We start from the raw sequence: 24,924 nt of genomic DNA, 5'->3' as shown, positions 1-24,924 counted from the left end.
AAAGTGCGGGGGATATAGGGCATACATAAGGGAAGTGGGGGACATGTCCCACACATACCCCGGTTATGCCTTTGCTTGGGGGTGCTACGGGGGTGCTATGACTTTTCCAGGGGGAGCTATAGCACCCCCTAGCGCCCCCCTGGCGCCGCCAGTGTCATCAGCCCTCAGAAAAATCTTTATTCGACCTAATTAAACGTATGTCATGCATAATGTGAAAACAGAAGACAAGAGTATTCTGTGATGAGCCTTCAACATGCCCTGTCAGCATTATAGGGGGCGAAACGCCGACTTGACGCACTACTGTGATAAAAGTGCTGTAATCAGTCTAATCGGACCAGAACATAACTGCACTTTACATGTCTGTTAGTCTGAGCAGAGCTCTGCTACCTGTGTCCAGAGTTCACTTATACTAATAACTTGGACAGAGGAAATTAACTAAAAGGGTCAAGTTATCAATCATTTATGAACTATTATGACAAAATATAGATAAAACGTAACGTCACGTTCTCTGAAGTGATGTCTTCGATAATTATATCTAATAACAGTAAAACGTTGAACTCCTTCGCTGAGTTTAGGAATTTTTTATCTGATATTCATGGAAGTAACTAAGGACACACAAAGGTCTTCTCAAGATGGCGGCACAAATTCTCATCTCGCGACCAGAGGCTGCGCTGTGGCTGGAAATCCCAAGTACACCTGGCTATAGACAATAATAATTAATGTCTATGCACCTGGCTGCAGCAAACAGAAAGGGGCGGGGACGGACCACATGTCAGTCCCATACCATATATTGAAATGGGACTATTGCACACCGGAAATGAAGGGGGCGCTTTTTCCGTTACCAGCCGTGTTGTGTCACGTGGTGTGTCACTTTGTTTTTTTACTCGGAAATCCCGGCGTTTCTGTAGTTCAGTGGCTGTGATAGCTGTTGCTCGTCGGCTGCTAGCTAACCTGTAGGCTGAAGGAAGACGAAGGGCTGTAAATTCAGCAGAAACGAGTCCAAAAGTTGAACGGAAGCTGACAGACAAACACCGACTGGGTGCAGCAGAGGACAACAGAACAGCAGGAACTGACGCGTTTAGGAGAACCGTGTTCTGTTTTCAGCCCCAACCATAAACTGCAAATATTAGGTTTGTACTTTATTATTAGCATTAATGTTTTTAATGTTTTTATTCCCGAAGGCGAAAGGATAGTTGTGTTTTTCCCCTTGTCAGTGTGTGTTTGTTTGTAGAGTTAGCAAAATATCAGACTGAGGCTGTTTTACAGATTTTGAGCCAAACTCTGGTGTCTATTAACCGAGCATCAACCCTGGGGTTAACTGTCCCTTAAAATAAAGAAATGTCCTGTATTTGAAACTTTAAAAGTTCCTTATTAAGTTGATAGGAAACATGCATTGCTCCTTATTTTTAAGAGCCATTGAAAATCTGTTTATAGGTGATAAATGTCTAATCAGAGCTGAAGAATCATGTTTTGTTTTTTTTTGTTTTTCACAGTGCGACCTTCGAGGATCCTTAAGGAAAATTTTCAAAAGGTTTTGGAAAAACTGTTGCAAAACTGCAAAGTNGGGGGGGGGGGGTTGCTGCAGGGAAAGATGTTAAACAGAGATATACTTTGGTTGATTAAAGCTATGAAGAAGTTTGTTGTTTAAGCTGCTTTTTGTCTATTTAATTGGATAACTTTTTGTTTAAAGTGGCAACATGTTTCAAACACAAACTGGAGAAATTGCTATTTCTGCAAAAAACTGCAACACTGAGGGCTGAATGACTGCTGAAATAGGTAGAAGTGAAAACTGAGATGTTAACGAAGCAGAACGCCAGACAGAAGCTCAAAAAGCAATAAGAACTCAAGTTCGAAGGTAAAAGAAGCAGAATGCTAGATAAATGTAGCAAAAATTTAGCTAAAAGGAGCAAATGGGTAGCTAAAATAGCAAAATGCTAGCTAAATGTGAATATATGAATGACACTTAGTTTACTCCTTTTATTTATCAGTTTTATACACTTATGATACCATGTTTCTTTATGGACTATAACTATTATTGTAGAATGTAAATATCAGAAAATTTGGGCTGAAATAGCTGAACTTTTTTTCTGTTTTTCTGACATCCAGCATTAGATGTTTTGACAGTCAAGCAGTGACCTCAGTAGTAACATGTGAATATGAAGTTAAGATGGTCCTTCATGTTCATGTGTTTCAGTGGTTCCTCCACACGTTCAGATGGTCCTGACTAAAGAAGAAGCTCCTGAAGAATGGAGGCCTGGTGTGGACCAGCAGGACCCAGAGCCCCTCAACATCAAGGAGGAAGAGGAGGAACCCTGGACCAGTCTGGAGGGAGAGCAGCTCGGTGTGAAGGAGGAGACCGATGCCACCGGGTTTACTGTTCCTTTGAAGAGTGAGGATGATGAGGAGAAGCCTCTGCTCTCACAGCTTCATCTGCACCAGGTGGAGGACAACCAGATGAAAGTAGAAGCTGATGGAGAGGACTGTGGAGGAGCAGAAACCAGCAGGAGCCCAGATCTGAATGCTGATGAAGATGATTCCAGCTCTTCAGAGACTGAAGTCAGTGAGGATGATGATGATGGGAACAGTCCTGACTCTCAGCTGAAACACTTGTCAGACTCTGGGTCAGAAACTGAACACAGTAACACAGACTGGAAGGAGAGCAGGTCTCCTGAGTCAGGTGGAAACTCTGTCAACAAATCAGAGCTGAGCTGCTCTGAGTGTGGTAAGAAGTATGTTTACAAGCTGTCTCTGCAGAGACACGTGGAGAGACATTCAAGGATGAGGTCTTCACATTGTAGAGTAAGGACAGATGTAGACTTCTGCAGGAAAGTCCAGACAAGACAGAAATCATTTAGATGTGATGACTGTGGCAAAAGATTTAACAGAAAAACAGATTTAAACACACACATGAGAATCCACACAGGAAAACAAACATTTAGTTGTGATCTTTGTGGACGTAGATTTAAACATAAATCACATTTCAAATCACACTTGACCATCCACGCAAGAGAGAAACCATTTGCTTGCGATCAGTGCAGGAAAAAATTTAGCAGAAAAACAAGTTTAAGCCGACACATGAGAATTCACACAGGAGAGAAACCGTTTGTTTGTGGTGTTTGTGGGCAAGGTTTTATCGATAAGTCGTATTTAAACCGACACGTGGGAGTCCACACAGGACACAAACCGTTTGCTTGTGGTGTTTGTGGACATAGTTTTGTCGATAAGTCGGGTTTGAACAGACACATGAAAATCCACACAGGACATAAGCCGCATGGCTGTGATGTTTGCGGACAAAGATTTAGCAACATGGCACATTTAAACAGACACCTTCAAATCCACACAGGACTTAAACCATTTGGTTGTAGCTTTTGCGGCCGAAAATTTAGTGTCAAGTCAAATTTGAACACACATGTGCTAATCCACACGGGAGAGAAACCGTTTGCTTGCGGTCTCTGTGAGAAGCAATTTCGCCATAAGACGAGCTTCAGGTCACACATGAAAAGCCATGCCAGACTCCGACGATTTCGCTGTCGTGTTTGTGGACAGATTTTTAGGGGTGAGACGCGTTTTAACACGCACGTGACGAGCCACGCAGAGCTTAAACCCCTTGTTTGCAGTGTCAGCGAGGCGAATTTAAAAAGAAATAAGAGAATCCACAAAGTAGAGGCTCCATTTGCTTGTGATGTTTGTGGTCAACGCTTTACCTTAAAGTCGAGCTTAAGCAGACACATGAGAGTCCACGCAGTGTAGAATCCATTCGTTTGTGAAGTTTGTGGGAAAGGCTTTTCCCAAAAGGCAAGTTTGAGCAGACACATGAAAATCCACACAGGAGAGAAGCCGTTCGGCCGTGATCTTTGTCCATAGAGATTTCGGCACAAGACAAGTTTACACACACACACATGAGAATCCACGTGGGACTGAAACCGTTTGGGTGTGAGGTTTGTGGGCAAATGTAAACAGGCACATGAGAAGCCACGCAGGAGTCAGAGCAGTTGAAGCTGTCCCAATGACTCCTTAAACACGGAGGAGAAGCCGCACAGGAGAGAAAACGCTTCAGCTGTGAGTTTTAAAATGACTACAGACACACGAAGGGTCACACAGAATGGAAACTGCACAGGTTTGAGCGTGTGGATGAAAAATGATATTATGAGTGACTAAAGGACGTTTTAATTTGACTGCTGCATCCTAAGTCCTTTATATCTTAGCTGTAGAGCTTGAGAGACAGACTAGGGTTCATGAAACCCTTTTTAGGTGCAAGCTTGGAACAAGGATGCTTCCTGGAAGCCGGTTGGCTCTTGGTTCTGAACATGTACCAATCACAAGTTGTTGCGTATAAATATGCACCCCATTTTTCATTTCACTTCCTCTGCAACCTCCTCAGCCTATCGTTTTCTGTTCAACTTGTGACTTTCGAGAAACGGTGGATGAACTAGAACAGTACATGTGTGAGGCGTGAAGCTTGTTGTTAAGAACTGCAGTGGTTTTTACTTGCAGTAATTATTTGAACACCACCCCTGTACAGGCCTAATTATTACAGCAACAGACTGAGCTGAGCTGAACTAAACCATGAGAGAAAGCAATCCTAACAGGGACAGCCGCTTTATGAATTAGGAGTATTTTCTGTTTCCTTCTTTTGCTTAAAAAAATGATCATGTCCAATTCATGAGTGTACTCGTGCCAAGTTCTGCAACTGAAAATCCCTCTAAAAGAACAACAGCCAAGACAGCTGCTTTATTCCTTCAAAGTTGTTCATTTTAACGACTATTTTAATTTTTTTTATCACTATTTGTTCCTAATATATTTCAATTTCTTTGTTCATGTGTTTAGTTTTTTCTCTACGTCCTTGTTTTATTTTTAAAACCACGTCTCAAAAAAAAAGAAAGGACTTGTTTACTCTTCCAGCCAAGTGTTTCTGGTTTTATCTGCATGAATACTAATGTGTTTTTGTTTTCAGCCAAATGTTAAATGTCGCAAAGATTTAAGACGTTCAAAAAAAAAAATTCACCCAAAGACTTTACCAGTTCTCCGAGAGATGTTTTCATTCGGACGTCTTTGAAAATGAAGCAGATTTGAGTTCATTTTAGTCTGATTCAGATTGTTTTTTCAGGAAATGGAGGACAAAACTTATTTCACATATTAGTAGTCCTTTGGAATATATGAAAATGGACATAAATAAAATCATTTATTTTATTTTTTTTCAAAAAATTTTTTTTTAAGGTTAAACTTAAAAGGTGGGTTTTTGCTGGGGTTTTTTGTGTTAAACGGTTTTTCTGTTTATGGATCAACTACTCATAAAATCTATAATTTTACATTTATATATGTTTTAAAATTTCTCAAAGTGGAGTTTTGAAATAGTATGCATTTGTGAAATGTTTACATAAACTTATACTGCAACTTCAAACAATATTTTTAATTTGTTTGTTTTTTTTATTTTAAATAAATATAAGGGAAAATTCTGAAAGGTGCTTATTCAGGTACAATCTGACGTTACAAGAAATATAAAATAAAATTATAAAAAAAATTATAAAATAATAATCTAAGCTGACAAAATTCAGACGTTTTGATGTATAAACTGTATTCTTTTACTCTGGAGTGAGTGTTTTGCCTCTCCAACACTCGGCCAAGAGAGTCAGGATGGGAACGTCTGATTTCAAGGAGAGGACACCTCTGCTGCTCCTCAGAGGACAGTTCTGCTCTCCACTGCACAGCAGGGGGCCAGTGCAGGCCTCCCCCTCCCAACACGGCTGCCAGCAGCGATGCAGAAACTGAAGCTTTCTGAACCTCTGAGTCAATATGAAGCAGATGTGTTGAATTGGTTGAGTGTTTTGAAACATTTGGCACAGTCAGGTCTGGCGCCATCTGCTGGCCAACATGAAACAGTAAGGCACTCTTAGGTATGAGAGTCTGAATAAAAGAACTGAATTCTGAATATATACATTTCAGAATTCAGAGAAGAAAAGTTAGAATTGCAAGATTTTTTTTTTCACTTTGGCACTAATCTTCTGTAGAAGTCTGATCTTCAAAGAGTGCTGGATTTTCTCATGTCTGCCATTTATTTATTTAAATAAATTGTTTTTGTAAAGTTGCCCGCATCTTTTTACTTGAGCACAACCCCAGTGTGTTTCTTTAAATCACACAAAAAAATAAAATAAATTGTGGTGGTATTACTATCAACTTGACATTTTTGGCCAAAGTGCCAAAAACACCACAAACTTGAGCAGAACGATAACTGAAGACCAACTGGACAGAAGAGAACTTGAATTTAGTCTGATAAGTGTTAGCGCTTAATGGTGCTGTCGGTCTTCGTGTTGTACAAGTTTACACAGCATGTGCTTCTGAGATGCTGTTACAGTGGGTAACAAATAAAAAAAATAGGTAGACCTTAGACAAGCAGCTGAAGACAGAGCAGGATCGGCTTCCTTTATTTGTATTTATTTTTTTAAGGAAAATTAAACTTTTTTACATCAGTAATTGTAGGAATATGTAAATGAACACAAATTTGGATGATTAAAAAGTCTGAAGTAAAGATGTTTTAGAAATAAACTTCCCTACATATGCACCTTTTTAAATGTATTTCTGTTTATAAGTCAAATATGAATAAGTCATTTTGTATGTATTTAATTTTTCTAAATTGCCTAAAGTGCAGCTTTAAAGGACTTGAATCCTAAGAGCTAGAAATGTGTGATTTTTATGCTTTTGTCAAATGTTGGTATAGTTTTGCTGAAACTACAAGTGATACTTTACAAATCAAACTTTATTTTCATGTTGATTCAACACGAATAAAAATTAATGAACATGCTGCATGTGGATGGTCTCTTTTTGGTGTTCATGTCACTCAAAAGATGTTTAGTTCTGTGTAATAAAACATTTTTTTCTTTTCTTTTGTTTAATGTTTCATGTTTTTATGTTTTGTTGACATGTGTCATTGAGCCATCTTTCTTCTAATCTTGTCAAATGGTCCTGGTCAGGAGTCTTTCAGGCCTTCTGAAAGTCTAAATTGCTAAGACAATTTAAAAATATTTTTTAAAAAAAGGTCTGGGTATTTGAAAGCAAAACAGTAAAGGAGAACTGATTTGAGAGTTTTGTCAAATCCTGTTAGTTGTGGCTGTCCATAGGTAGATATAAAACATCTAGAGTGCACATTGGTCTTGTGACCAAAACAGACAAATGTCTGTACTTTGTGTTATGGTAAATTTTGGCTAAATAGCCATTTTACGTGTTTAAAAAGTTAGTTGCAAATTCATTAACTAGTTGAAACGTCTTGAAATCACTGAAAGTCAGTCATTAATTAGTGACTGACTTTGAGTCTAGTTTAGATCATCATTAGTTATACCCAATAGATTTTCCTTATATAACATCTAGTTGTTTTACATGATTGTTGTATGATATTAACATTAATTATGATCTATATTAAGCTGTTGTAAAGAGATTAAAACTAATTTGTGACACAGATCCAGCTGGGCTTCCTGTTCATTAAGGCTATAGTGCTTAAAAGGACACTACAGTCAGCTTTTAACAGTGGTTTTTAATCAGCTTTTTAACACTATGGGTGCATTTAGGTTGTATGTAGACACCAGAAGGCATATTGATTCTTTTTAGGTCATGAGATATACGCCAGTTGTTTTGTCTGCTGTGAGCAGTTGCCCATTTTGGATGCCATCTTAGCTTCTCCTCAAATGTAAACAATGGGCTGGATAGGCAGTGCAACTCTAGTTGTTTTATATAACTTTACGTGGCTGCCCCTCTTCATGTGATTGTCTGCTCTCCACAAGTCAAAAACAACAATCTTGTCTTCCCCACATTTAGGCAGAGATTGTTGTTACAAACTACAGAAAGCAGGTGTGGTGTCATTCTTGTTGTGGATGAACCCCACCAGTTCTAGTCTAGTCTAGTCTAGTCAGAAAAAGTCATTTATATTTAAACTAAAACCATAAGTTAGCCTTTTAATTCCTTTGAAATACAAGCTCGATAAACTGGTTTCTTAAAGAAGGTAATCATCATCTCAGACTCAGGATGATTTAAAGCTTAGAAGAACAGATATTTAAACATGTTACATATTATAAACATTTGTTTTATTTGATTGTTTTTTCTTTGGGGAGCTTTTAGCAGAAAATATCTTACCATGTTCTAATCAAAACTTGAAAACAACTATATTTATTACATCAATGTCTGCGATCAGTTTTTGGATCAACGCTTGTTAAACCGAGGGACGATAGGAAAAATTCCGAGGAGACCATGAAGGCAGCAGTTACCATGACAACAGTACACAGGCCGAGCTAAAGCCCGGTTCGAAGATTGAAGAGGGGAGCTAAATGCCTCAGTTTAATGAAGTTTATGAAGACCAATATTATACAGTAAGTTGACTTAATTGTTAGCACCGAACAAAAGAAATGTTTACAGACTGTTTATTTTTTTATTGTTTGTTTAACATTAAAGAGAAACTTGAGGCGAACCTGGCAAGCTAAAGCAAGAGCTAAGCTAAGGCAGTTAGCTACTCTTTTTTTTAAAATAAAAATGTTTTATATTAAACACAAGCGAGTTTATTTTGTTTGTTTGTTTTCTTTGACATAAAAAACCCGAAAAGAAACTTTACTGAGGGAAAGAAAAACTGTTATATCATGAAAATCTGGTTGAAAAAAATCCATGTTATAAAGTGGTACTTTTTAACATTGATATGTAAGGTGATAAAAGTTGTTTATGGTTTTTCAACAATTTAAACTGCACTTCAACAGATGTTCCAGTTTACTGAGCCTCAGAAACACATATCTTCACTTTTATTGTCTTGATCAATGGTGTTCACTCTTAGTCCTGGATGGAAACTATCCTGCAGGTTTTAGATGTTTTCCTGCTCTTCAGCAGGTCATCAAGTTCTACCCCAGCCTGTTAATCACTCAGACATTCAAAGTAGGTGTGTCAAAGCAGAGAAACAATTAAAACTTGCAGAACAGTGAGTGGCCCTTCAGAACCAGGATTGGACACCACTGGTCCATCATGTGTGTCATGACTCTGTTGTCTTTCTGAAAGCATTAAAGGCTGAGCTGCTGTCGCTCCAGAAACCAGAAGTCTCTCAAAGATGTCGTCCCCACACCTTGGTAAGATTCTGTTACGATGCCAAACCTTATACACAGTGTGAACATCTTCAGTGATGGATTCATCTGTATTATTAATAACTGTGTGTTTTAAATCAGAAGGAGCAGAGCTTTCAGACACAAAGACTGGTGTGAAATCTCAAAAGACAGGTAAAAGTTACAGATGTAGAGAGCAGAGAGAGGACCAGTAAAGCTGTTATAAACATGTCCTCTGTTGTTATTCCTGTGTGAAGGGTCGAGGAGAAGAAGAGCACAACAGAGCCCGTTTAAAGTGTCAGACGACAACATTTTTTTACTAAATGCAAACGAAAGAGAAGCTCAAAAAGAGGTGGGTGTGTCTTTGAGCTCAGCAGTTTCCTGTCCAGTACAATATTCTTGTACTGCAGTGTTAAGTAAAAAAAAAAAAAGCGTTTTACTGTGTCAAACCCTTTTATCCTCAGGAGCTGCACAAATTTCTGGCACTGCCAATTGAAGAAAAGACGACCCACGCTGCAAGAATGATGGCCAAGCTGAAGAATGAGCTGGTGGGAGAACTGGAGGTGGAAAATGAGAGGAAGAAGATTTTAAAACAAGTCAGGAGTGAAACAGTTCTCCCTAAACAAACACTGAGCACACATGAGCCGAATTTTGCCACGATGAAACGAGGTACAAGAGGAGCAAGAGTTAAAAGCCTTCCAACTGGTCAAACTTTATCAGTTGTTACAGAAAGGTACGATTTACAGCTTCCTGATTTATGTCCAATTTAATCGCTGCCTGTGCTCCGTTCACAGAAAACATGACAAGAGAACGCAAGCAGGATTTAATCTTCATGGAGCGTCAAAAAGCAGTGTTGGAGGTGAAGAAACCCAGGCATAGAAACAACTTTGTTTTCAGTTCAGAGAAAAATTAGTGAGAATAATCAAAAGAAAACAGTTAAAAGTCATTTTCTGCATTTGTTTTCTCTCAATGTTTGGTCAGTTCCATAAATCTGTGAAGTAAATCATTACTCAGAAAGCGAACAAGACGTGTTAAATTAATCAGTGTCAGATCTTCAAAATGACTTGGAGTAAAGAAGGTAACGACAATTAATAATCAAAAATAATTTGCACCGTTCACATTTAATGTAATGTTTTCTTTGTACACAAGAAAGAAAAATGCCTTTTTATTAGGATTCCTCTTGATTGTTTACGTCTTCCTGTTTAACCTCATCCTCCCATCCTTAGTTATCCCTGATGTCAAAGAGGTCTGAGATGATGAAGATGGACAAGGTCGTTGCGAAAGAGGAGAGGAAGCTGAAACAGCTTGAAAGTACCATCGAGCAAGACAACCAGAGGCTTGAAGAGTTTCTCAAAGAGAATGAGAGGAAGTCTGTGGAAGCCAGAACGCTGTAAGTGGAACCTGGATTTACGGTACAATAGTGTTGACGTCTCCATTGGGGGTGTACTGCGAAGCAAGTTCAACAAAGCTGGGCTTTTGTCCTGTAGCCTGACTTAACAAAACCGAAAACTCTTTTAAGACAGCCGTCCCCAACCTTTTCAGCTCCACAGACCGGTTCATTATCAGACAGTATTTTCCCAGACCGGCCTTTAAAGGTGTGGCGGATAAATACAACAAAATAAAATGATACGACCGGCATGAAAACGGGGGTATTTTTTAAACCATAATAAACATAAATCCAACGTGTCCTCGCAGCTTTGTTAGCTGCGTCCTGGTGTTGTGTTATCAACATGAATAACAGTCTCTCCTCCTCCTGATGTTCTCTGTGTTTAAACACGCCCTTCAAAATAAGAGACATCACAAATATAAAGAGCACAAAGAATACAACTCACCATAACTCTGAATCAGTGGGAGCCCTGAGCTCGTTTCTCAGTAACCAGACGGTCCCATCCAGTGCTTCCAGAGACGTTTGTTTTTTACTCATTTTGCTGCTTGTGGGTTTGTTTTTAGCGGTAACGGATCACGTGACCTCGATAAGCGTTCTGACATGCATCAAGAGTGAGTCATAGACAGACGGAGAGGAGAGAGTCCGGTCATTCTTCAAAATAAATGCCGTTCAGACTCCGAAAAAAAAAAAAAAAAAATCGAAAATACTGTAAGTTAATTATTTTTTCTGTGCGGCCCGGTACCAAATGACCCACAGACCGGTACGGGTCCGCGGCCCAGGGATTGGGGACCTCTGATCTAAAATATGACAGAGGTTTTGTAGTTATTTTGTTAACTCAGGGGTCTGATTGTCATCATAAAAGAGATGCTTCATGCGTCGTTTGACACATTTACAGTTAAAACCAGAAGTTTACATGCACTGTATAAAAAGACAAGACAAGACAAAGCTAATGATAACTAAAGCTCTGACTTTCAGCCCAGCATAGCTGACTAAGATATTCATCTCACTTCATATTACAACCACATTATCACCATGAATACGATTAAGGTTTTTAATAAAAATGTTTACATTTTAATGATTCCTGGACCTGTTCTGCTCTAACGTGAAGACATTTGTATGTTGTTAGTTTCGAACGAGAAGACAAGTTAAAGCAGGAGAAGAACATAGAGATTAAGAAGCTAGCTGCTGAAATAGGGACCATAAGAAGGTAGGATTTTTTTTATCACTCATGGTTCAGTGCATAAAAAGTGTTTTATGCCGTTGTGCACTCGAGAATCTACAGCAAAAGGTGTGTTATTCCTTTGGTTCTCTGGTAGTGAAATTTCAAAGTTTGAAGAAATCTTGATCGACTATAAGAGATACGAGGAGTTCCTGTTCAAGATTTCTCCTCCAGAGTGGCAGCACGAACACAAGAACAAGACCTCGAAGGCTAAAGTCGTGTCTGAGAAAGATGGACGGGTCGATCAGAACGAGGAGCCTCAGGAGATGGCTGCTAGAACCGGCAAGTCCTCTATTTTCTATAGTTCAAGTAAAACCTGGTACCAAAAATATGTATTCAAAAAGCAGATCAGCAGAACCATAATGGTTCCAGAGTCTTGGTTCTGTTGGTTTTTCTGTTTTGCTCCCCTTCTGATTTTTTTGTCCTGCAGCTTGTGACTCAAAAATCAAACATTTTCAAGGAAGGGATTGTTCTTTTGTTTGCGTCCACACAGGTTTGGAGAGCAAGCCGTCGAGTTCAGAGACAGACCTGTCCTCCATCGGAGAGACCGGGTTGTCTTCAGCTCAAAGTGACACTCTGTAAGGAACCACCAACAAAATCCTTCATTAGTTCTACTCATTGACCTGGACATCAAATCAGTTTGATGATCTGATGCAGATGACTTCTATTAGTAGGCTGTGGAAAGCACTAATAGGTATTTCAATATATATTTTTACACCATTAACGCTGAAGCTTCATTTGGCTGTCAGAAATCCAAACAAACACCGTTTGGATTAGAGGTAAAGTTTCATTTTTAAACATGGAAATCTAAATAAAACACTCAGCACTCCACTTAGTTTATTTGTTTGGATGTTTGACTGACAGCTTGTTACAATAAGAACAGGTTTAGATGCTTGAAAGAATAACAAAATTGTCAGTAGGAGGACAACAACACAACAAATCTTTGCAGAAATAAGTAGAAATTTATAGTAGTGTAATAAAAGAAAATCACAAGAAATGGCCTTTATCAACAAACTAAGCCTATTGTGACTCAGCAATTACACCCACAGTTAAAACAAAGACATTAATTATTTAAAAAAAAAAGAAAAACATTTGACACTCATAAACTATGTCACTCTTTATATGACATTAATGATTCAAATAAAATGTAGAAAATTATCAGCAAAGTCAACAAAGGAAATACACCTTCAGTAGCACATTAATTATCATTTAACAATGAGAGGGCAGCATGACAAATATATTCTTCCACATTAACAAGCAGTAAGCTCTGTTCGATGGTAGGAACAACTAATATATTCACACAAGATACGTAAATAAGGAGATAAAGGATTGAAATCAGAGAACTAAACCCAACACAAACCGTCCTGAAGGAGCTGCTGTGCTTCAGGCTGCTAATTGTTTTTTCTCCAGTTGATGGCGCACTGTTACCAAATATTAAGTCAAGTTAAGTTTACTTGTGTAGCACATTTCAGCACAAGGTAGTTCAAAGTGCTTCACATCATAAAAACATGACATTAAAAAGTTGTAAAAAACAACATACAGTCACCAAATGAGATACCAGCACACATCCATTTATTATGGTTCAAAAGTAACTCTAAACAGGTGGGATTTTAGCCTTGATGTCATAGTTTTGGTGTTTTTGTAACCCTTGTTTTGTTTTGGTTATCTGTGTTCATGTCTTCACCTCCCCAGTATTTTTCCAGTCCTCCCTGCCACGTCCATCTCCACCTGTCAGTAATTGTTTTCTCTCACCTGTGTCCACTTACCTTGTCATTCCTCAGCTTTTAAAACCAGTCTCTTTCGCGTCACTCTCCACTGGATCATTTTGCTTGTTCCTGCTCTTGCTCCCACGTTTGTTCTCTTGCCTTGCCTCGCTTGGCTTTTTGTTTTGTTGTATTTTGATTTGTTTGCTGCCACGCCAGCTTTTTGTTTTGTTAGAATTTAAGTTAATAAATAGTTTCTGTTTTTAATGATGAGTCTGCATTCTGGGTTCGCCTCTGTCTCCCCCCCATCTGACACTTGATTTAAAGGAACTCAGTGTTTCAACTGTTTCACAGGTTTCTAGAAGTTTGTTGTTCCAGATTTGTGGTCCACAGAAGCTGAAAGCTGCTTCTCCGTGTTTGGTTCTGGTTCTGGAGGTGTAGAGTAGACCCAGAACCAGAAGACCTGAGTGGTCTGGAAGGTTTGATACAACAACAGCAGATCTTTATTGTGTTGTGGTGCTAAGCCGTTCAGAAGTGTTTTAAAGTCTATTCTCTGAGCTACAGGGAGCCAGTGGAAGGATTTTATAGAACTGGGGTGATGTTCTCTAAGATCCTGGTTTTAGTGAGAACACGAGCAGCAGCGTTCTGGATCAGCTGCAGCCGTCTGATTGATTTTTTTAGGCAGACCTGTGAAGACACATTATCAAAATACTAACCAACATAATGGTCCAATAACAAGTTAAACTAAAAACTGCAAATTCTGGAGCTTCAGTCACACAGTCTCATTTCTGTTTTTACTAAGTTGTGACCTTTGACCCTTCTTCTTTCTAACAAATGCAGCCTTTGGTTTGATTCTCCGTTCATCCTCAATCCGGTACCTCCTCACCTGCTGTCACCATTTAATCTGTTGATTGTACAATCTTCAACAATGTTCGTACATGTTTATTCTACCAGCTACTCTTTCATCATCTGCCTCTCTTAATTACTTTGTAATTGTTTCTGTTCAACACACAGGTCACATGCTTACATGGTGCCCAAAAACATGACTGATTTATTTTTTTTATTGGCAGTTCAGATGAGATTTGATCAGAAAGTATTTAGGACCATTTGAATTTCTACCTTGATTCTGTGGCAGAGGCACCAAACAAAAAAGACTAACACATCCCAGAGTTAATGAAGCGTGAATGTAATATTTGTAGAAAGATATTAGCAGACACATGTTGTAATTTAAAGACAATAAATACGATTTTAGTCAGTTCTCTCTTTGTTTAAACTCTGAAACTCAGTTTTATGGTCATGTATGCGCAGGGATCTTCTGTAGGTTTTGGATGGAGAATTTCAGAAGTCTAAAACCGTTTTTTTTTTGTTATTTCAGAAGGAAAACCTCTGAAGTAGACGTTGACAGCTCTGAGGTCAGTTTGACTCAAATGTCCTGTCTGAACTCATCCGGAGTATTTGTCTGCAGAGCTCACAGTGGGGTGCCTCACCACCTTTCTGTCTCACCTCTTTGCAGGCCGATGCGGAGCTTTACTTCACTGATCCCCAGCAGCTTTTGAATCTGATGACGGAGCTGACAGAGCAGAACCTGTCCCTGATTCAGAACTCTGCCAGGGTGGAGGAAGTGCTGGAGGAGCTCCGACGGTCCACGGAGACAACCAGGAGGAACATGTAAGCTCCCTGTGCCTTCGCCACCAGATCCACCTGCTTCTGCTCTTTGAAAATTAACTCCCACCGTCCTCTTCATCGCAATATGAACACACCGACTGCTGTCCGAAGTGAAGGAGAAGAAGAGCAGATCGTTCTGCAGAGAAATGAGTTGAAGCAGAGAATCCACAAGGAGGAGGAGAGAGGCTCGGCACTCCAACAGATGATTCAACTCCACGTATCACTGAGCACAGAGGAAAGAGTAAGAAACCAAAACATGCTGTGTTGGAGCACGTTTTACTCACAGCTGAAAGATGCTTACATCTATTTTAAACAGTAAACGTTCATGTTACACAGAAACAGATACTGCTGTTAAACCGATGGGTCCCAGCCAACTTCTCAGCTGATCTTTGATCTTTGAGAAATTATAAACTGGTGGTTTGGGATTAAATTTAAACTTGTTGGGTTTATTTGAAAAGTATTTTGTAAAGCACGGAGGGGGCAGCATCATGCTTTACAAATGCTCTGCTGCTGCATTCGTCTGGAAGGACTTTGGTTCCTCAGAACCCCACTATCCATTCAGAGACATCATTTAAAGACATATAAACCAAACTATTAGGAGAGGCTGAGTGAGTGGAGTGATGCAGGCTGGTGTGTGTGTCAGTGCAGCGGCCATATTGAAACAGTGAAGTAACGTCTTATACAACTACCGAATGTCTTGCAGGACGTAATGTTGGAAGCTCTCGGTGAGAAGGTGGGAGAGGTGCATTGCAGCTGTGTGGGTGACCGAATGACCAACCTCAGCACCCTGGAGAAGATGGCCGACATTGAGAACCTCCTGTACTCTGTGCTGCAGAGCCTGGAGAGCATCCCTGAAGTCAAACTGCAGAGGATTAAGAAGATCAAGGACAGTGAAAAGAGGAGCAGGTATCTCTCATCGACTGTGTTCGGATTACTTTCCCTCGAACAGTTTTTGATAAGCTGACAAACCAAGGCTTTAATGAAGGCAAAATACAGACAGATCGGTGTAAACTTAATACACATGGTGGTTTTAAGCGTCTTTCTCTACATAAATGATGCTGTAGGCAGCGTGAAGAAAAGCAGAGGGAGCAGAGCGAGAAACAGAAGGAACGGATGAGGAGGTACCTGGAGAGATCCCTGGCTGACTCAAAGAAAATAGTAACTCAACATTCTTTTCTAAAGTTTACTTTACCTCCAGTTTCTGAATTTATAATCAATTCATTTTTACCGTAATTATATAAAACCCTTCAGGTGGCTTCAGTGGCCTGCAGTTATTAGAGGTGACACTGGATGAAATATATTACACCTCTTTAGCTTATTAGACAACATTTTTCCACAAAATATTAAATGATGAATATCAAATGCAGGTTCAAACTTATAACTTTGAATATTTTCTTCCAGAGTGGGAGAAAACTCATGCCCAGATGTTTGCCTGTTTCTCAAAGAGTCAAAGTCATCGATGAGGACAAACCCCCCGCTGAGGACGATTTCTATCAGTACCTTTTTGAGTCAGACGACATGGAGTAAACAAAAAAAAAGAACAGGAGAAATTATTCTTATGTAGAAAAAAGAAATTTGGAGTTTGTCTAAACAATACCAATGATTTTAACCTGCATTAGAACAAATAATATTTGATCATTTAGAAAATAATGCACTGAAAAATGTGAGTCTTTTATTTCTTATACTATCACAGCCAAATCTCAAGTCTATAAATGTCAGTCTGCAACAAAAAAATCGAGCTTTAGTACATTTAATGAGTAAAACAATGTTTATTAAATTAGGTATTTTCAAGAAGAGTTTACTGTATAATGTTGCATTAGAAGTTCTTTATATGTTCTGTTTTTTTCCAAACAGTCAAGCTGTTGTAATAAAGTTCTTTCCTTCTCTAATATTTTACTATTTTTACTTTGAAAGTAATGGATTTGTATGATGTTGCAATGATGCCTTCAATAACAACTTTAAGTGATGTTCCTGTCAACATCTGAATATTTAAAGTATAATAAAGAAACTCTGCTGTCCTAAAAAACTGGTTTAATATTTTGGTGTTGTACTTACATTTGACCAGCAGGTGGTGGTGTTTCCTCTTCTAGTCTGGTTGAGGGACCCTGTTAGAACCTGACATAAAAAAAATATAGAAGATGAATCTGAGTTTATCTTTAAAAAGTTTTCAGGAGATTTGTCTGTATTTTAAGTATGCCGTGTTTTGCTGGACGGATATCAATAACAAAGACTTTAAAGCACTTTTTGTTCTAGGTTTTAATTTTATTTCCCACTAAATATCTTATATACAAGGAACCTAATTTCCTCTCGATTGCGAAAGCGTTAGAACTTTATGTAAATACAAAATCCTCTTCATAAAATCTTTACATTCTGTTAATATCTATCTTTTTGGCTGTCTCAGATTACCCGTGTTTTTCTGTTTTTTATAACTATCGGTTTATTTATTTTTTTTATACTTCGTCTTTCACATTTCTATTTCACATCCTCTGGTAAGTTACAATGTGGTTCAACATATTTGTGCCCTTTGTTTGGGCTTTGTTAGTAATAAAGTTTTTTCAAAAGTATTCTCAAAAAAACGAAGAAAGCATGCAGCCTCTGATTGGCTGACCGGGACACAACTATCTTCTGCTTGGCTGACCGGGACACTGCTAACCCTATAACTAGCAGTTAGCTTGTTGTTCGCTGTTTGCTAACCGGTGGGTTGTCAGAGTAGTAACCTGACATACAGCAGCGGCTCGTGACCGAAGGAAGACAAACGCTTTTAAATTCAGCTGTAAAGACTCATTTACTGTTAAAAAGGAAAAAGATGCTGAACGAAAGCTAACAGAGACGTGGATACCGCAGGTCAAATAGCGACTGGACGCAGTGAAGAAAACAACAGCCACAGATGAGCAGGAACTGTCGTGTTTAGGAGAAAATGAACCACAAAGCAACATCCTACGTGCTGTTTTCAACCCCAGCCTTCAGCTGTAGATATTAGGTTTGTATTTTTCTTTTCTTTTTGAATATTAGTTACAGTTTAGCTGTAGGTTTTCTTGTAGCTAATGGATTTAACTTCGTAAGAAAAACTTTTGTTCATTGTCTGTGTTTGTAGTATAGCTTGCTAATAGGGACACAACCTAACATTGTGGCTCTTTTCTCCATCTAGTTCAGTGGTGTCCGATCCTGGTCCTGGAGGGCCTCTGTCCTGCATGTTTTAGGTGTTTCTGCTTTGACTCACCTGATCTGAATGACTGAGTGATTAACAGGCTGCTGCAGAACTTGAAGACCTGCTGAAGAGCAGAGAAACAACTAAAACCTGCAGGATGGTGGACTTCCAGGACCAGGATTGGACACTGCTGCTTTAGTTCAAGCAGAAGTCAAACTAGTTGGCTAAAGCACTAGTAGCTCAAAATTACTACTCAGAAAAACTACTCTGGTTCTTCACAAACTATTGGATCACTGACCCATACTAGAAGATGAGGACGACTGTATCGTACAAGTTAACCACTAGGCATCAAAACGTGCGACATGTTATCTAGACAATACAAATTTTATCTTCTAGTTACTTGGCGACTGTCAAATATGTGCACTTTTGAATTTGTGAGTTAGGCTGACTAGTTGGGACTTTTGAGCTTCTACTTTGGCTGACTAATTTGACTTCTCCATCTAGCTGGACAAAAATGTCAACAAACAAAGTGTTACTGGTGAGTGTCCAACTTTTGATACAACCAAGTGTGTAATTAGTGTAGTGTAGTCAGGAGACTAGTGGAATAAAGTCATTTTTTATAAAATAAATATAAAATAAAAACACAAATGGCTCATCATGCTTTGGTTTTCTTGGTGGCTGTTTAGGGAGGATAGTTGTTGATATTTAAGTGGTGGGGCAACACAAAAACAGCTGAAATGCTGCAGCATATGCTCAGTGATAATGGGTTACTAATAGTATTATCACATGTGTGTATATATATTGTCATACAAATTATTGATTTAATAATGACATATTAATCTACCATGAAAATAAAATATCATTAAATATTAGACATTAAGTTTATGGACCTGAAGAAATAAAACTATATCACTGTAACTCATCATACACTTCCTACCGTGTTTATTTCTTTCTGCTTCTATCTAGTTCTCTGTGCTCACATACACTGTAAGTTAATATGATCAAATATTCAATAAAGCTGCTCTTATTCACATATTTTTCTGTTGTTTTTTTTATCTTGCAAAACAAAATAAGTCTGAAATGAATAAATGTGACCTGCAGTAGTTTTTTTCTCCTGTATGTGTCTCATATATATATATATATATATATATAGACTGTTGGTTTAAATCTACCAACAGTGTGACAGTGTGAGTTTTCTTTATTTTTTCAAGTCTGACCTAGGTTACTTTTTTATGTGGTAATAAATCAGATACATAATTAATGTATTTTAAAGCGACCTCAGTCTGAACAGTCATGTTGCATTTCATCCCACTTTTACTTCATTAAAGTACGGGTATGTGGATTGATCCAAATATTGATATCTATACCAACTTCATGCAGTTTAAAGCTTAGAACTCTGCACATCTTCAGCAGTAGATTAGAATTCCAGTTGCTTGGTCTTTTTTTCTTTTAATTTGTCCTGGAGAAGTTTGAATCTACACCATCTGATACTAACGTTGGTATCAGATCGTATCACTACTTGCTTACTTGAGTGTGTTTGCACTTTCAGTAATTGCTCCCATTCCAAACGTGCAATTCTGTGTCGAAGTAGGTGGGAAGTGTCAAGATCAAATGTAAACACTGTACAAAATAAGTATGTCAGGTAATTTAGCTGGTTCTCATTGCCCAACAACTTTAGAATCGGTACACAAATATTAACGTGTAGCATTCATATTTACTTCTGTAAACACATCATTCTGCATGTGACACAGCATTGGTCACTTTAGGGCCATAGACTGTTCACGCTGGAGTCTGATGGTCACTTTTAAATTATAATGTTAACGACTCAGCTGCTCACTAGGGGCTGGGCACCCCAAAAGGTCCGATCCTAGAACTTGCCCCTGATACAGTATATACAAACTGCTCAAGTTCAACACTGGTTCCTGAGAGGAAAACCACAGGAAGTAGCTTGTTTTTCCTGCTGCAGCTCGAAAACTAAGAGACATGCTGGAAATCATAAAAATGATCCTTCTGTCTGTTTCTCCTTCTGACTGGGTGCGTCAAGGTGTGTGATACACAAACATACAGGAGTTTGGAATGTGTGAATCTAAATCTAACTTTGTCCTTAATGTTCATGTGTTTCAGTGGTTCCTCCACACGTTCAGATGGTCCTGATTAAAGAGGAAGCTCCTGAAGAATGGAGGCCTGGTGTGGACCAGCAGGACCCAGAGCCCCTCAACATCAAGGAGGAAGAGGAGGAACCCTGGACCAGTCTGGAGGGAGAGCAGCTCGGTGTGAAGGAGGAGACCGATGCCACCGGGTTTACTGTTCCTTTGAAGAGTGAGGATGATGAGGAGAAGCCTCTGCTCTCACAGCTTCATCAGCACCAGGCGGAGGACAACCAGATAAAATTAGAAGCTGATGGAGAGGACTGTGGAGGAGCAGAAATCAGCAGGAACACAGATCTGAATACTCGTGATCTGGGCTCCTGCTCTTCAGAGACTGAAGTCATCGAGGATGGTTCTCAGGGTCACTGCTCTCAGCTGGAACACTTATCGGACTCTGGGTCAAAAACTAAAAACAGAAAAAAAAACTGGAAGGAGAGCAGGTCCCTTAAGTCAGGTAGAAACTCTGTCAGCAAACCATTTAGCTGCTCTGAGTGTGGTAAGGAGTACGTTTACAACCGGTCTCTGCAGAGACACAAGACTAGTCATTCAAGACTGAGGTCTTCAAGTTGTTTAGTTAAAAGGAAATGTTGTAGAGTGAAGTCTGATGTGGACTCAGGCAGGGAAGTCCAGACAAGACAGAAATCATTTAGGTGTGACGACTGTGGCAAAACGTTTAATAGAAAAGGAACTTTACAGACACACATGAGAATCCACACAGGAGAGAAACCGTTTAGTTGTGATCTTTGCGGACTAAGATTTAGCGACAGGTCAGTTTTAAACCGACATAACAGAATCCACACAGGGCAGAAAACGTTTGGTTGTGGTGTTTGTGGACAAAGATTTAGAAACAAGACAAACGTAACCACGCACATGAGAATCCACACAGGAGAGAAACCGTTTAGCTGTGGTCTTTGCGGACTAAGATTTAGCGACAGGTCAGCTTTAAACAGACATAAGAGAATCCACACAGGGCAGAAGACATTTCCTTGCGATTTGTGTGGACAGAAATTTAACCGAAAGGCCAATTTAAACTCGCACATGAGAATCCACACAGGAGAGAAACCGATTCCTTGCGATGTTTGCGGACAAAGATTTAGATACAAGACGAATTTAAACACACACATGAAAATCCACACGGGGGAGAAACCATTTCCTTGTGATTCGTGTGAACAAAGATTTAGACACAAGATAAGTTTAAACATGCACATGAAAATCCACACAGGGCAAAAACCGTATTCTTGTGGTGTTTGTGGGCAACAGTTTAGCGAGAAGAGAAACATCAACAAACACGTCAGAATCCATCCTGGAAATGAAGCAGTCATTTGTTTTGACTCCTAAACCACAAGAAGTCACACAGTCACTGTAAATACTGTATTTTCTGCACTACAGGGCACACTGGATTAGAAGACGCACTGTCAATGAATGATCCATTTTCAAACTTTTGTCATATATAAAGTGCACCGGACTGTAAGGCGCATTGTCTGCACCTCCCTATTTTTGTAACTTTCTGCAAATTGCGCTCGCCGCGCTCAATTCAAAATGGATGATTTTGGTGCTCTAGCGGAGCTGGTTCGCCTGTATCAGCATTTATATGATCCCTCTATGAGAGATCACAAAGATAATCAAATGGCTCAAAACTCATGGAAGGATACTGCACCGACGTAAGCGTCAAATATAAACTCCTCCACGCGTCGTGCACGGAGCCCTGCGACTCTAACTGAGCCTTAATGCTGCGAGCGGTGCAGCTTTGTAGTTTAACCAAAGTCGTACTAAAACATCACGACTTCTTACATATGTAAGGTGCTCCGGATTATAAGGCGCACTGTCGTTTCTTGAGAAAATTGAAGACTTTTAAGTGCACCATATAGTCCGGAAAATATGGTATTATAAAATCTCCTGAAAGTTACAAAGTGGAATACACATTTGTGAGTTTTGAGCTTCTGTTGCTGTATAGAATTAAAATTAAACAACTGGAGGGTTTGTTGGTAAATATGTGAAGTGTGGATTTTTGTTGTTAGGAACTGCAGTGGTTTTTACTTACAGTAATATAAGTATGTATTTGGGCTTTTTAAAATGTATTTATTTATTATTATTAGCTTTTTTTCTTTGTGTTCAAATTTGTACAGTATTTTGTTCTTAAAAGCTCGTCTCTAAACACCACAGATGTCTCTAATCGTCCAGACAGGTGATCCAGGTTTTATCTGAATGAACTCAAACTGATCTGTTGCAGCTAAATATTACATGTTTTAAATAAAATATGCATAAAAGTATTAAATCATTTTACTCGTACATTTTTTTTAATGGAATGTGTTTTTTTTTTATACATTTGTAGTTGTAAAATAAAAAAAGGTTGAAGAACAGAACGACTTTCATGGTTAAACTTGGATACATCAGAGGGTATATTTACTTCTTTTTTTCTGTTTATGAATTAACTCTTATTAAAATGAGTTATTTGACATACTTGCTTTGAAGACAAATAACAGTGGAGGGATACAGTGGAAGTTAATGAGAGTTTGGATCCCCCTCAGGGGACGAGCAGTGAGAGACACTCTGGGTGAAAGAAGACAAATGTCTACATTTGGACATGTAAACCATATAAGAAGTAGAACGATTGGAGAAAGAACAAGAATTTGCAAAACATTTTTGAAAGTTCAGAGCTCAAACGGTGGACCCTCAGGAACATTGTGGCAAAAAATCCAAAAATCTTAGAATTCAGTGATTGTGCAAAAAAAAAAAAAAACATTAAAGACATAAAAGTACCACTTTAGTCATAGAAAGTCCAACTTTCTGTGACCTGTTTAAACTTCTACAATGAAAGATGTCTGAGCTGTAGAGCTCTGAAAAGGTTTGGCTTTTTTTTTTTTTTTTTTAATTTTTTGGCATGATTTGTTTACTCCATACAGTGCCTATTGAGAGAATTTACCTCCTTGGATGTTTTATGCTTTTATTGCTGCCATAAATCAGTTATTATCAATATAAATTGGCCTTCTGTATAATTTAAAAAAAAAGTCAAAGTGAAATCATATTTTTAAGTAATGCCAATTACTCAGTTCTTCACCAGTGGCAGCACAGAGCAGAAAAGACGGTTAAAAAGAAATACAGTGAAATAGAGACAACAGTGTTCTGTAATGGTGCTTTCATAGTTGCTGTAAGAAAGCTTGTGAGTTTAAATAGTCGTCTCTTATTTCATTAGATCTGCCACAACAATAGTCATAGATGTGGGAAACTATTGCTCATGACCAGTTTAAAATATTATACAAAAGTATAGCTGAAAGCAAACCACAAACAAAAATAACTGAATCAAGAGCTTTAAAAGTTGTGGCTCATTGTGTTTTCTGCTCTCCAAAAGTCAAAAATAATCTTCTTGTTTTCCCCACATTAATGAAGAGATTGCTGTTACCACGCCTTATTTCTGTAGTTTAAGTCATTCTTCTTGTAAATGAAACCTACCACAGTTGTGTGTAATTTTATGGGAATCAAAAACACAAATACATTCCAGTCAAAAAATGATGTTATGTCCTTGAAAAACAAATTAGAAACTGAAACAAACAACTGTGTCTTTTGTGATGCTGTTAAAAACAGCTGAGCATTTCTTTTTTCACTGTATGTATGTTGAAGCTTTGTGGTCTGATATCTTTGGTTATTTTCCAAAGTTCCCTCTCTTAAATTTTTTTCTGACAAAAACATAATTTAAGGTCTTAATACAGACAACTAAAAGGATGACTTTCTCATAAACACTATTATCATCCTGGGGGAATACAACCCCTGGCAAAAATTATGAGGATGTTCCTTCAGTTGTTTAATTTTGTAGAAAAAAAAGCAGATCACAGACATGACAAAAAACTAAAGGCATTTCAAATGGCCACTTTCTGGCTTTAAGAAACACTAAAAGAAATCAAGAAAAATAATTGTGGTAGCCAGTAACAGTTAGATTTTTAGAATAAGCACAGTGTTTACCAGGGAGAATGGAGGCAGGAGAAGAAGAAGAAGAAGAAGAAGAAGAAGAAGAAGAAGAAGAAGAAGAAGAAGAAGAAGAAGAAGAAGAAGTTCTGTTAACAAGAGGACCGGTTTGGAAACACCGTCAGGAACTGGACCCCCAAGCTTCACAGTGATGTCACACAGTCTGCGAGGAGTTTCCCATCCGGACAGAGAGAGGCGGCCGGTGTCGATCCGACAGGCGGTGGTTCTTCTCCTGAAGGTTTGTGTTTCAGGTTCTCCTCTTCAGAACATTACCTCCACAGTCAGTCTCCAGACTCTGGGCTGTAATTTTCACCAGGAGCTGAACGAACCACATCCATCCAACCTTCTTGTCCTTCTTGAAGCTGAAGAAGGACTCAGCTGTTGGAGGTTTGGGTCAGTTTACACTCTCATTTTGTGAAAATGAGTCAGTCCCTCTGAGTTCAAAGGTCACACAGTTTTAATAAGAAGTTAGGTCATGTATAGTTGAAGCTCTGTTTTGTGAACACTCGTGAAACGTAAGACAAGAGACATCAGTCAATTAAGATTGTGGCAAAAGCTTTTTTTCTTAAAACTGCTGCAGAAATATTGTTCTTTCTTGTGGACTCTGGATATTTTGTGATCCATAATGAG

General features: G+C 38.7%; 3 protein-coding genes across 5 annotated transcripts; all 3 read left to right on the top strand.

Annotated features, from left to right (window-relative positions):
* The first annotated feature begins 850 nt into the window (after window positions 1-850).
* On the top strand, window positions 851-5,027 carry LOC108250430 (gastrula zinc finger protein XlCGF57.1-like). Its single transcript, XM_017440308.3, has 2 exons — window positions 851-1,130; window positions 2,195-5,027. Exon 2 carries the CDS (start codon window positions 2,215-2,217, stop codon window positions 3,748-3,750), a length of 1,536 nt encoding a protein of 511 aa, XP_017295797.1. The 5' UTR covers window positions 851-1,130; window positions 2,195-2,214; the 3' UTR covers window positions 3,751-5,027.
* Window positions 5,028-8,257: 3,230 nt separating this feature from the next.
* Window positions 8,258-17,047, top strand: LOC108250427 (cilia- and flagella-associated protein 100-like). 2 transcript variants are annotated; one of them, XM_025002552.2, is made up of 16 exons: window positions 8,258-8,354; window positions 9,025-9,092; window positions 9,189-9,239; window positions 9,323-9,417; window positions 9,530-9,734; window positions 9,860-9,924; window positions 10,292-10,455; window positions 11,579-11,659; window positions 11,769-11,953; window positions 12,165-12,249; window positions 14,750-14,786; window positions 14,888-15,042; window positions 15,151-15,280; window positions 15,743-15,945; window positions 16,104-16,160; window positions 16,441-17,047. In XM_025002552.2, exons 2-16 carry the CDS (start codon window positions 9,074-9,076, stop codon window positions 16,601-16,603), a joined length of 1,695 nt encoding a protein of 564 aa, XP_024858320.1. In that variant the 5' UTR covers window positions 8,258-8,354; window positions 9,025-9,073; the 3' UTR covers window positions 16,604-17,047. The 2 variants fall into 2 exon arrangements, with proteins under 2 accessions (XP_024858320.1, XP_017295794.1); XM_017440305.3 differs by having other exon boundaries at window positions 16,104-16,197.
* A 614-nt stretch (window positions 17,048-17,661) lies between these two features.
* Window positions 17,662-22,660, top strand: LOC108250432 (zinc finger protein OZF-like). Of its 2 annotated transcripts, none has more exons than XM_017440310.3 (2): window positions 17,662-18,019; window positions 20,312-22,659. In XM_017440310.3, exon 2 carries the CDS (start codon window positions 20,332-20,334, stop codon window positions 21,670-21,672), a length of 1,341 nt encoding a protein of 446 aa, XP_017295799.1. In that variant the 5' UTR covers window positions 17,662-18,019; window positions 20,312-20,331; the 3' UTR covers window positions 21,673-22,659. The 2 variants fall into 2 exon arrangements, with proteins under 2 accessions (XP_017295799.1, XP_037833336.1); XM_037977408.1 differs by lacking the exon at window positions 17,662-18,019 and adding an exon at window positions 18,033-18,725 and having other exon boundaries at window positions 20,312-22,660.
* The last annotated feature ends 2,264 nt before the right edge of the window (window positions 22,661-24,924 follow it).

This window comes from Kryptolebias marmoratus, linkage group LG9 (genome assembly GCF_001649575.2).
Source record: "Kryptolebias marmoratus isolate JLee-2015 linkage group LG9, ASM164957v2, whole genome shotgun sequence".
NCBI classification, from domain to species: Eukaryota; Metazoa; Chordata; class Actinopteri; order Cyprinodontiformes; family Rivulidae; genus Kryptolebias; species Kryptolebias marmoratus.
The sequence above is the reverse complement of the archived record's forward strand: the minus strand, read 5'-3'. Positions and strand labels throughout refer to the sequence as shown.

What these genes read in the sequence shown, in the direction of transcription:
- LOC108250430 (XM_017440308.3), top strand. Translation starts at nt 2,215, where the DNA reads ATGGTCCTGACTAAAGAAGAAGCTCCTGAAGAATGGAGGCCTGGTGTG.
- LOC108250427 (XM_025002552.2), top strand. An exon ending in TAGACGTTGACAGCTCTGAG is followed by an intron (nt 14,787 to 14,887) that starts GTCAGTTTGACT and finishes ACCTCTTTGCAG; the next exon opens with GCCGATGCGGAGCTTTACTT. An exon ending in CACTGAGCACAGAGGAAAGA is followed by an intron (nt 15,281 to 15,742) that starts GTAAGAAACCAA and finishes AATGTCTTGCAG; the next exon opens with GACGTAATGTTGGAAGCTCT.
- LOC108250432 (XM_037977408.1), top strand. Translation starts at nt 20,332, where the DNA reads ATGGTCCTGATTAAAGAGGAAGCTCCTGAAGAATGGAGGCCTGGTGTG.